The following is a 12,613-nucleotide window of genomic DNA, read 5'->3' as shown; positions in this document are numbered from 1 at the left end:
TTTTCAAACTCTTTGAGAAATTAGCTGATGTGTAATGTATAATATGAGAAAATCACTAGTGTTTTTTGACCTTGGATGCATGCAAACCTATTGTAGGTGACCTCCAAAATCAAATTAGAAAGCTTTAAAATAGAATAAAAAGTGCACTTTAAAATGCTACACGGCTATCTAAATGTAGTCCTCCAAGTACTAACCTTATTGCTGCTATTATGGTCAAGAAGCACACATAAAAGATATTATAAGGGTCTTTTTTTTTTTATTACACCTATTAAAATCAAGCCAGTACAGAGAAATGCAGAAAATGCCAGTGGGCTGGTAATGCTGGAACTAACAAGGCTGCGATTATGTGGCACAGTCTGTCTGCCATCCGAAAAAAAGAGTGGGCGAGAACAGCAGAGATAACAACAAGCAGAAAAAAAGACTTAAATTGGCCACCATGAATTTACAGTACTGTCGTTTTGAAACAAGAAGCATGAGGACAATGACAACTTCATTGTCCTCATGCTTCTGGTTCTAAAACTGCAGCAGTCTACAAGCTAAAAGTGACAGGATCTTAATTGTTGAACAAAGATCGGTCAGTTTGGCCATGTTCAGACTGCTAGCAAGAACCTTTTTTTTTGTTGTTTGTTTGTTTTGCATATCCAGATTTTTGGACAGCAAAAAAAACAGAAAAAAAGAAAAAGAAAACAATGAAATTGGATTGTTTAAAAATCTGATTTAAACCACATATGGAGTTGAAATATGGAGTTGCTTGAAATGCATTTCCATATCTAAATTAAAAGAAATGAGTTCATACAACTCAAAACAATAAAACAGTTCAGTTTACTTGAAATATGTCAGTGCTGTGAACTCACAAGAAAAAGAAAGTTCTAAATACTCATAACAGTTAATCCAACTGAATTAATTTGTTTAATTTAAGTTTATTCTACTCAAACCAATTAAGTATTTTGAGCATTAGGGTTTACAGTGCTGAACATCTCTGGCTGCTTAAATCGTCTTTTGCATCAATCTCAACGCGTACACACAATGATGACGTCAAAACTGGTGACGGAAATGCAGGAAGTATTCAAACGGTGTTCAAAAACTTCAAATGATTTGTTCAAAGATTTCAGCATTTTCCTGAGTGAAAGAGGAGTTCTGCACCGCAACTGGACAGGCCGCTTATTTGGAGAGCGAGATGATGCACCTGCATTTTTCCTGCATCCATTTTGAAAGCCTCATCACATACACAGGTACGCCTACGTCATTACCAAAGCAACCCATGCAGATAGGTTGGTTATGTCTGGTTCTTTTTTGATTTTTGATCACTCGCAATTGATATTGTGGACAGTCTGCCTAAAAAGATTTGTTTTGAGAAAAAATCTGATTTGCCTGCAGTCTGAACATAGCAGTTCATTAACACCAAACCAGTTTCTATCCGAGGGTTTCATAAGGTCTGTCAGTTGTGCTTCAAGCCACGTCTATCAGGCCGAGATGTGAGCAGGCCAACTGCACTCCTGAGCACATGAGGAACCAATTAGTGGTTTGTGTTCATCTGGATGAGGTTTTTTTTTATGTTGTTGGTTTTTCGTTCAGTAGTTTTTGCTTTCTCTCTGCATATGAAAGATTGCAAACGAGCTTTATAGGTGAGGAAGAATGCTTGAGAGAACTCTCACTCTCACTTGCCAGTTTTCTTGTTTCTTAACCGGTGTGTTTTGTCATTAACTAAAAGCTATAAAAAATTTTATAGCTTTTGAAATAAATAATTTTAACTTAAATTAAAACTACTAAAATGGAAATAAATAGAAAGCTAGAATATATATATATATATATATATATATATATATATATATATATATATTTTTTTTTTTTTTTTTTTTTTTTTTTCTAAACTTAAACTAAAATTAAAATGAGAACTGAAAATATAAAAATAAAATCTGGTCTCTGCAATTCTACTTATTTTTGGTTCATTTTTGTAGTCTACTTAACTTTCATTGCTCAAATTTGTGTTTTTTCAGAAATATTTTTTCACAGTTTCTGTTTGAGATAATAACCTTGACACGAGCACAATGCAAACCCTTAATATTCATAATAAATGTTTGTGAGAGACATCAGTATCTCAGCTGAAAATCTTCAGATAGGTGGAGCCTGAGACCTTTGAAACGAGCCCAGTGAGATTTGCAGGGCCAGAGAAGCACGCAGTCTGTAAATGTTTATGAACAAAGAAGACTTTTTAGCTGAAGACATTTGGAACATTGAGCACATTTAGAGTTACGTTGATAGAGACAAAGTGACAGAGGAAAAGAACCACAGAGATGCAGGCACAACATCAGATTTGTATATTCACGAAAGAGAAACCAATCTGGATTTGGCCTGCGTGGTTTCTTTGAACGTCAAAGCCAACCCATGTCCCAAATTACATTCCCTTATTCCCCTTCCGTTTCCCTAAATGCTCTGCTCTCACTTTTTCGCTAATGCAAGCCATATGCAAAAATGTGTTTATCAAGCTATCAAGTTGGTCTAAACAACTAAAACAAGTGTTGTTTGCACAAATGAAACATCATATAAACATCTTTTATACTACAGGGCTGTTGAATGCTTGAATTTGATTGGTTGATAAATGTTCAAGAGACATGATCAAGAGAGTCAAGAGGCATTTATTTATCATTTGCATAGTTAACACTGGGGAAAACTGGGCATTGAAATGCTTCTTTATACATCACTTTATACACTTAAAAGATTTAATTTAGACTTTTATTTACAGGGCAATTCCACGCAAATGTCATCTTTACCATGAAAAAAAAAAGTTTTTACCAAAAGCACAAAACCCTTTTTAAATTATCCATTTAGGTCTGTATTATACTGTATTAATGTGCTCTAACAGAAATTTTAAGAAAATTGCCATGTTTATCCACAATATATGTGGTAAGCAACAATGCTTAAATTACATTTTCAACCAACCATATTTCATGCTTTCAAAAAGGGATCAAAGACCACCCTTTTTTAAACTTTATTTTAACAGTAAGCGTTGTGCAGAAAGATGGAGGCATGCCTGAGAAATAAATACACTCATTTTGTCATAACAGCACTGCCTGATGAATTTATAAGGGCGGGAATAAAGAGGTCAAGACGCTTCAGTGCTCTGTCACGTCCGTAACGTTTTAAAGATTAAGTTTATGTCATATAACAATTATTTATGCAAATAACTTGAAACTTTATATGCAAAGCTAAATTATGTTTATGCTTATTAGGATAAACAATTCATTTCACTACGTTGCTCTGAACAACCATAAAAAGCGTTACGGACGTGACCGTTACGGACGCTACATATTAAATCCTTTGACTTTGCTTCTTTATTTTGCCATCATCTGTTTCAGGCTTACCATATCAGAACATATCCAATAATCGCAATACTCTTTGTGCTTTGTTAGTTTTAATATGAAAAAGGTTTAACTTTCAAATTCAGTCGATTTATAACAAAATTTAAACCATAGATGTCGCTCTTTAATAGCTACGGCGCGTGACAGATTAGCTACTGCAGCGCCTCAGATCAAGCGGATCAGGCGCACACGAACCGATCTTCTCTTCCTCTTGCAGGTTACAGAACGAAATATGAACATCAAAAGGTAGGCCTATATGATACAGTACAACTTCTAGAAGAGCATTGTGTCTCATGGGACACTTCCCTCGGATGTCGCGTTTTTACCTGTTGGTTAAAAAATGAATAGCCTATTGATCACAATCCGCGCGATCAAGCTGATAAAATAAAAATAATAGGATTGCAATAATTTTGACTTGAAATAAAGTTTGATCATTTTGACTCAAGGCTCCGCTTTAAACTGTTAAAACTAGCCGAAATCCGTGTGATCATTTAGACAAAACATGATTGCGATTGACAATAGTGTACGTCAATCGGTTCACCTGACTGTGTGGAAACATGCGATTTTAAACTGCTTTATGATAAACATTAATATTTATCAATGTATTTTAGCAAGCAGTTCTGTAAGAACTCATGGTCTCTGAATTGATTCTTAAACAACGCACACGCTTGTCAACGTGAGAAATAGGTCTAATCATGGGCGTACGGGACACCCCCGCAGCCCCCGCGGTGCGTGGGGGTCCCCACCCATATAGGCCCCGTCGCAGATTCACCTATTTATATGTAGCCTTTGCTTTTTTTTTTTTTTGCTTTTTTTTTTAGAACTGAACTCAGTTGACTAAATATGAAAATAAAGCATCCAACTGAAGCCCAAAAATGAAAGCAGAATATCATAAAAAAAAAGGCTAGTGCTACACTGTAAAAAATATTCCATAGTTTTTACAAAATAAATTTGGCAGCTGTGGTTGCCAGAATAATTTTGTAAAAATACAGAAAAACGTAAATTTTACAGTATAAAACTGTAATGTACAAACAAGAAAATATGAATGTAAACCAGTAAATTCAATGCACACTACCACTAAAATCTGTTTTGTACCTTTAACATATACTGACCACCACCATAATAATGCAGGTGGTAAAAGAGAAAGCCACATGAAGAATCAGAGTTCATCACAAGTAGCTTTTCCACGAGCTGAATACTAATATTTAGAAGGTGCAAAGATAATTCACGCAAACACAATACACCATCATGGTAACCCACAACACTTGCATAATGCAATAAACATTCATTAAACAACAGAAGATGTAACATAAAACCCTAATGTACATAACTGATAACAAAAACTAAGAAACATGACTATTTAAACAAAATACTTTCAAATGTGGAGTGTCACACAGGGAATTGTGGGAATATCAGTTTACAGTTTTTGACTGTAAATTATATATTGATTTGTTCATTTTTACGTCTAAAAATTTACATTAAATGTCTGGTAAGAGCTTTTACAGTTTTCCCTGTATTTAGTATGGGAACTTACTGTTAATCTATTTACAGTTTTTTTTTCCGTAGTGTTTTTTACAAAATTTCACCGTTAAAATCACATTCATTTTTTTACATGTAAATTACAAAAGGGGGGAAAATTCACTATTGTTTCCATCGCCAGTTTGTAAGGTAGCCAAGACAACAGAAAGCCTTGACGCGCTGTGTTACCGTTAGCGGACGTGTGCCGACGAGACAAATAAATATGTTCATTCTTTGCTGAGATATTATTATTATTATTATTATTATTATTAGGCTATTATTATTATTATTATTAGATATTGCCCAAGCATATTTACCCCATCGCCAGCTCTGCTAATGGTCAGCTACCGGGATGGCTGAAGTACTTTTCCATGCCTAGCCAATAAGTCTAGAGTTGTTTCTTTATTCTTTTACTATACATGAATTATCATGATGCACCGATCGAAATTACTGAAAATTTGCAGCCGAAACAGCAATTTACGCGCTTGTCTAGAAGGGAACCTTATATAGCCTACGCAAATTTGTCTAAATTAGAATTTAGACCAGCTAAAATATATTGTTAGACCAAAAATATCTTATCGATTAATTAAGTAATAAAGACATGTAATAAAGTAATAAAGAAATTAAAAAAAAAATAATAATAAAAAATACGTCTATTGCTTCAGCCTTATTCAAAGGCCGCGGAAACATGAGTTCGTTTCTTACGCAATCCATTCCACACCCGACGTTCATGGTTTTCTTCCCATTTATTAAATATAGGCAATTGGTTGATGAAACATTGATTGAAATTAAGATACAATTTCTACAAAACGAAATTCACTTTAAAGAAAGACTTAATATAAAACAAAACTTAATGAAGTGGTCAAACTTATGTCTGACCCGCTGCATGTCTCCCAACATTGCGTATCCGTCATGCTATTCAATTATCATAATCAACGAGATGAAATAAAAAAAAAAAAAAAAAAAAAATTATAATAATAATAGGCTATAGCCCACTATAAATATGAAACTAAATTTGCTACATTTTATCCCTCTGGCCGACGAACGCGCCTGCGCTTTCTGATGGATTTTTTCCTCATGACAGCTGAAACAACTGAAAACAGGCCTTCCCTCATTTTTGGCGATAGCCTATAGACTAGTGCAAGACTACAAATGGTCTACTTGTATTTGTGTACGCTCACAATAACAACAAACCATTGTACTTTTGTAAAATAAAATAAATAAATTAAAAAAACTGCGTGCGCTTTCAGCTGCCTCTCTACTAGAATCTTTCTGGAACGTCTCAGAAATTTTACTTAAACTCAGAGAATAATTGTAGCCTACCTAAAGAAAAAAAAACATTTTTCGATAAGAAATTCATAGGTCTGTTTTAAATAAGAGGCGATCTTTCCGCTGGAACGTGTTGTTTCTGAAATCATGGCCAGTGCTCGTTGCCGCTGTTATCAGTTCTCTTGGCGCTCGTGCACACGCGCAGTTTTCACACAGACAATCGAGCGTTTCGTTCTGGTAAAAGCACAAAACAAAATGCACACAACGTGTCCTTGCTCTTGATGTACAATCACTGATGAACACCTTTGGTTTTAATGAGTAAATAGCCTATAGTTATTCCTGCCTGCCGGTATTTAGTCTGCGATATCAAAATCACTAAACATTATAGCATATATACTAGCCTAATATTATTCAATAATAACATCAAATGTTATTAACCTTTATTTTTTCTAATCAAACCAGTTTCAGAACGTTTATAATACAGAAGGAACGCTGGAACAGAAACGTTAAAATACCGATTCTGCTCGGAGTGGAGTGATTTATTATTATTATTATTATTATTATTTCGTTTTTAAGCCCTGGTATAAAGTTTAGTAAAATGTTGATAAATTGTGCAGTCTTATACTGGTATCCCAGATTTCAATATTTGGTAGTTTAAATGCCTGCCTGAGGTCTCTGTGAAAGTTTTAAAGCAGTTTTAAAGCAGTCTCATGTGCCGCTTTCAGACCGGTCACGTCCGTAACGGAAAACTGTCACATCCGTAACGTTGTTTTTTCCTCATTTATGCGGACACGAAAAATGAAATACAATTATTATTTTATGCTCTGTGGAGAGCCAACCCTTCTTCATTAGGTGGGCAGTATTACTTTTGGTTTGCGCAATATAATTCGCAGAATTCTTAAAAAATATGTTGTCACCCAAAACTTAGTGACTTTTTTTGTCACGTCCGTAACGCTGTATATTTCCCTCATCTAAAATATAAAACAATTGTATAGACTGACATTTTTCTAATGTCTGGACTCCTTTAGTAAGGGATTATGAATATATAAATAGACGGTTTAATATGTTGCTATTAAATGCATTCTTTGAGCGTTTATATTTCAAGTTTTGACTCCAAATGTCACGTCCATAACGCTGGAATTGCCCTACATATAAACATTGGGGGTGTGACGAGACGACACATGAGATTAAGTTCTCGAGACAAGACAAGATTTTTACTCAGTATTTTTAAGAAAAAGAAAAAGAAAACTAGAAAAATAGTCTGCAGGTGCCTTTGGAATGGTTTAACTAATCATTTTGTAATGAATGTCATTTCAGTTTTACTTATTAAGTATGAATTATGATAGCTGTAAAAGACAACAATACTCAAGTACTGTAAAAAGTTTTGCCACAAACGCAACTAGCTACGATATCACATGAGTCTTATCAGACCTTAGAACTGCACAATTTATGAGCTTCGACAACTTTTGACCTCCTAACTGAACTCTTTTCCACAAATTGATCACAGAAATAAAAAAATGAATAACACAGTTTTCTCAAAGTGCAAACAATAAGTGCAACCATAATCAAAGTACTCTCTCAATATTCAAAGCGCAAATATAGACCAAATTTTTCTTCAAGCATGATGCAGAGCTAAGAGATGGTTACAACTACACAGCCCAGCATAATATTGGGAGATATTTGCATGCATCAGGGAGCCGCGTTGAAATAGTGTTAGAATGCGCGTTCGCGTTTTACTTTCGCTTTTCGATTTCACGATCGCCCCGTACTCTGTGAATAGGGAGTGCCAGTGCTGAGCGCGCATTCTGTAAGATCAGACATTTTCAGACGCTTTTAGGCTCTGTTGTGCAACGAATCCTCCGCCATGGTCTTGTCAGTCACTTACTCTCGTCTTGTGATCAGTGAACTTTGATTCCTGCTGCACTACGTACGGTTCTGCAGCTCGTGTTGGATGAGCTAGGTGGTATTGGAGTGACCGTTATCCACCTGAATTAAATGTTTTTTATTTCTATAAAAAGCAAAATGACAGTAGAGGCGTAATGTAAATGTAGCGGTGGCATATTCAAATTTCACCCTCAAACTCCATCGTGGCAATATCGTGAGACAGCTTTTTCACCTCAATGAGAAATCTTGTGGCACGAGATCTCATCACACCCCTAATAAACATTCATCAACGCACACATTAGATATGGTAAATGGAGTCTCAAGCATGCTTGCTTGATGTGCGAGAACCAATGAGGTTTGTTCTCAAGCATCAGTGTTTATATTTGAATAAAAGCCTAAATTCAATCTGTTCATCATATAAAGCGATCGTGCCTCTTGAGAAAATTTGGACGAAACTGCTCAATTCATATGGATTAGTTTTACGATCTCTATATGAACTTTTTGAAGTGTCAAAATGGTAGTTGCATAGTCTGTCAATGGAGAGTACAGAACTGATTCAGATTGTATTATAAATATCTTCATTTGTGTTCCAAAGATGAACGAAAGTCTTAAGGGCTTGGAACAACATGAGGGTGAGTAAATGATGACAGAATTTTCATTTTTGGGTGAACTATCCCTTTAAGACCATAAAAAGACCACTAAATATTTTGCCATTTTGGCTTGGCTCATCTTTTTGCCCAGGAGTGCATATGAGCGGCAAGCCTACTTGACAGAAAATCATAAGCAGATATCAAGATAATATGCAACGGCTAGTTTGTTTATGATTTACTGAAAAATTTTTAATGCATTGTTTAATTCTGCTGCTCTGTTTTCCTGTCTGAAACATAAAAAAACAAATAACTCGCACTCTAAAAAACAATGCAGCACAAAGTAGATAAAAGTAAAATAAATTAAACGCTAAAAATAAATTAAACACTCATGAGTGACTGTATTTCAACCGTGGTTTACAAAACCATATGCTCAATACAAACCATTTTAGCTGAACCATGCCGGCTGTGAATCATTTGGTATCCACCTAAAACTAATTTTGCAACAATTTAAACAAACCTTGGGAAAATCTGGCCTTCCTCAAAATCTAAGATGAATCAAAAACTAATATTAGTAGGTCTGTTTTCACTTTGAGCCATGATATAATAAACGAAAGTATCATAAGCCCTATGTGGTACTTCTCCACTTCAGTTCGCCCACCTCTCACTGCTCTCTTTCCTGTCAGCGTTGCGTCGCACCTCTTATGGCTACGGTGGAACTTCCTGTACGGCACTGTCCGCCCCTGCATCTTCATTCTTACTCAGAAACACAAATTCTCACCTCCCACAACGAGACAAAGAACAAGAAAAAAACTTGATACAAACCTACATGACTTATTTGAAGAAACTAGCTGGGAGGTTTTGTAGTGTTTCACCAAACAATTTCGTCATTTACCTTTATTTGTTTCTACAGGATAAACAGAACCAAATGAGACTCATTCGATCCAAATTTTCCATTAGAAATTGTTTCATCCAAACCTATTCAGATCTGTTTCTGTTCAGTCAAGTGATTTATGAAAGAAACATTATATCTCAACAAAAACTTCAGTATTAAACATGATTAACTCAAGCATTTTATATCTTCCAAACTCTGTACACAACCCATGTAGAGTTTCAAAATGCTATCAAGATCAACGAAATGTAATTTTAACACATCTCCACACAAGAATTCTATTTAAAACAGATTATGTAAATGTAAACCAATTCTTTAAAGTCAACATGAAGTCGAGATTGTTTTTTCTTCCTTATTGTGACGTATATTTGAGTGAAACGGCTTCTTAGAAAAGAAAAATGTAGGGCGGGACTTCAGTATTTTTGGTTTGCTATTGCTGTGATGTCATGTGATTGACAGGTTGTCCAGCCCTCATGTCAGTAAACAAGTCATCAAAGAAGAGAAGAGATGTCGTTGCAAGAGGGAGGGGAAGTTATTTTAATTAAAGATTACGAGGGCACATGAATTTAAAAGAAAAATAATGATGTGCATGGATAAATCATTTATAATACTGCAATACTGCATAAAAATATGAATCATAAAATTTGATTTCATGGTGACTTTAATAATCTTATTCAAGGTCCCTGCTTGTATCTCATCTAAAATTTAAAACCTATTTACAAACTACCAAACAAAAACTGCTTCTACAGAAACACACTTTTGAAACAAATTTTCTGACATGTGGAAAGCCAAACACTTTGACACAATGTCAACTTGTCAATCACTGCAGTTGCATCAACCAATTATCTGATATTTTGGCCCTCATCACCTGACACGATCCAGACTTTGAGGCACTTGAGACAGAAAGACAAGCTGGGAGAAATTAAGCATCTGTGGTAGAAGCATGATGCCAGAGGGCTTCCGCTATGATATTTACTGCTCTCCACTGGCCCAGCATGTTACCAGACAGTAAACATAACAAAAGCACATGTGGCGTCACCTTTACAGACACCCTTTCAGTGCTGAAAACCTACACTGCAAGCAATCACAAACTACAACACCCCCATTATTACCAAACCAACAAAGCTTTAGACAAGCAAGCAAGCTACTTAAAGTAACTAGTATTTATTTTATGCAACTAATATTTGTTTTTAAAATACTGGTAAGTAATCCAATAGTGACTGGTATCATTTTCAATTTGACTAATAGCTAATTTTAGTATTTATTGCAGTTTTTCTTGTAGCAACTGAATAGACAGTATATTCTAGTTGTTACTAGAAGCATTTTTAATCTTACAAGCAAACTATGAATTAGTTATTCTGAATAGTCAATACATATGACTAGAAAAACAACTGTAACTAGTGAGGTAAGAATTGTTACTAGCAAGCACTGGGATAGATACCAGGGTAACAGGGTGAAAAGACTTGCAAAATAAAAAAATACTAGTATGTAATGAAAAACTACTAGTGGCTAAATGAACAAATACTAGTCTCTGTATTTAATATATATATATATATATATATATATATATATATATATATATATATATATATATATATATATATATATAAAATGAAAAAATTCATTAAGAAGTGCTAGTAGATAATGAAGAGTTAAGAGTTTTGGATTACTTATAAACCTTTATTTATAAAAGTAGTAGTAGCCAACCATAAAAAAGAAACTGGTCAGTGTTAAAACTGAACTGTTAAAACGGAAAGAGACAGTATGATGAGATAACTATGAAGGCCATCAGAGGAAGCCAGACTTGGCTTGATTTTTTTTTTTTTCTTTTTCTTTTCTTTTCCTCACAAAAATGACGCAATGAACTGCGGCTGTTGTTGTTGTTGTGGTTGTGTAATTGAAGACTGAATGACATTAAACTAAAACATGTTAAGAAAATACATAAAACAAAAGATTTTGTATTAATTAGATATCTAATAGTACACAAATGGCTGAGTATAACAATATCTTCTCAGAAGCAACATAAAAAAACTTTTAAAAATAAGTGAAATTGCAACAGGTTTTCCGAAATTGACGATGCTAAACTACAAAATGCAATAGTTTCTACAGCTAGTGTTACTTTAAAGCATAATAAATTAATATGGGACCCTCAATTTAATAAGTTATCATAATTTTCTTTGATTTATTTTTTATTGGCAGTGCTCTGGGATTGTGTATTTGGCCAGGCCTGTTGTCTAGTTTTACAGAAAATGTGTGCACCTTTCAGCTACCCAGACTTGCCTAGCCAGGCTAGGAGGCCAGCAAAGACCAGAAAACAAGTTTAGGCTTGTTTAAGAAGCTGTTTCAGCATTAATAAAATCGCCTTAGCAGTTTTAATACAATAACAATAACTGTGGTAACTATATGCTGTCGGAAACCTGGTTACCAATGGTATATTATTGCGAGGAAAGTGTGTATGTCTGTTACACACTGCAATCATCATCTCACACTAAACTATTTTGAAAGTAAACAAACTGTCCATTTGTAAATACTGACAGATTGGTTTGGCTTAGAAATTATGTTGCCAAAGTGTTTTGCAAAACTAGTTAGTTGGTAAGTGTGTCTGTAAGTTTGTCGTTTTTATTTATATTATATAGACATAAACATAGTAAGTTGACAAGGCCAACAGTATTTAGAAAACTCACCAAGACTATTCGTTGATCCATCCATGTCTGAGTCAAACACTCCTTACAGATCTCGCAAATATTGGATTCTTCTAGAATATCCCATTGGCAGAAACGCAGTGCATATCTCCATATATGCTGTCAACAGCATTGCCAGGAGCTTGCGGGAACCTCACGCACACCAACACACGCGTGGAGGTGCCACTGAAGATTGCAGAAGTTGCTGTTACTGTGAAATCACGAATCCAGGAAATGAGCAGAGAGTGTCTCTATCGCATGAGGCAAGTGCACGCTCTCACGGGCTGGATTTACTCCAGGAACCGCGTCAATGTAAAGTTGATTGAGAGCGTGAGATTTCTAATTTGTCCTTCTAACTGCTCGACGTGAAACTGAAATAAGTCGCGCTACTTCGTTTCTGTACAGTTCCCCCTCCCAAGCCCC

At 35.0% G+C, this 12,613-nt stretch overlaps 1 protein-coding gene across 2 annotated transcripts in view; it reads right to left on the bottom strand.

The window, feature by feature from the left end:
- eml3 (EMAP like 3) overlaps positions 1–12,564 on the bottom strand; it is a 48,781-nt gene extending 36,217 nt beyond the window's left edge. For both annotated transcript variants that reach the window (XM_048185664.1, XM_048185665.1), the window contains exon 1: positions 12,194–12,564. In XM_048185664.1, the coding sequence (XP_048041621.1) occupies positions 12,194–12,218 (25 nt within the window). In that variant the 5' untranslated portion in view covers positions 12,219–12,564. The remainder of the gene's footprint in view (positions 1–12,193) is intronic.
- Between the last annotated feature and the right edge of the window lie 49 nt (positions 12,565–12,613).

Source organism: Megalobrama amblycephala, linkage group LG3 (assembly GCF_018812025.1).
Source record: "Megalobrama amblycephala isolate DHTTF-2021 linkage group LG3, ASM1881202v1, whole genome shotgun sequence".
Taxonomy (NCBI): domain Eukaryota; kingdom Metazoa; phylum Chordata; class Actinopteri; order Cypriniformes; family Xenocyprididae; genus Megalobrama; species Megalobrama amblycephala.
This window is presented reverse-complemented; position numbering and strand designations above follow the sequence as displayed.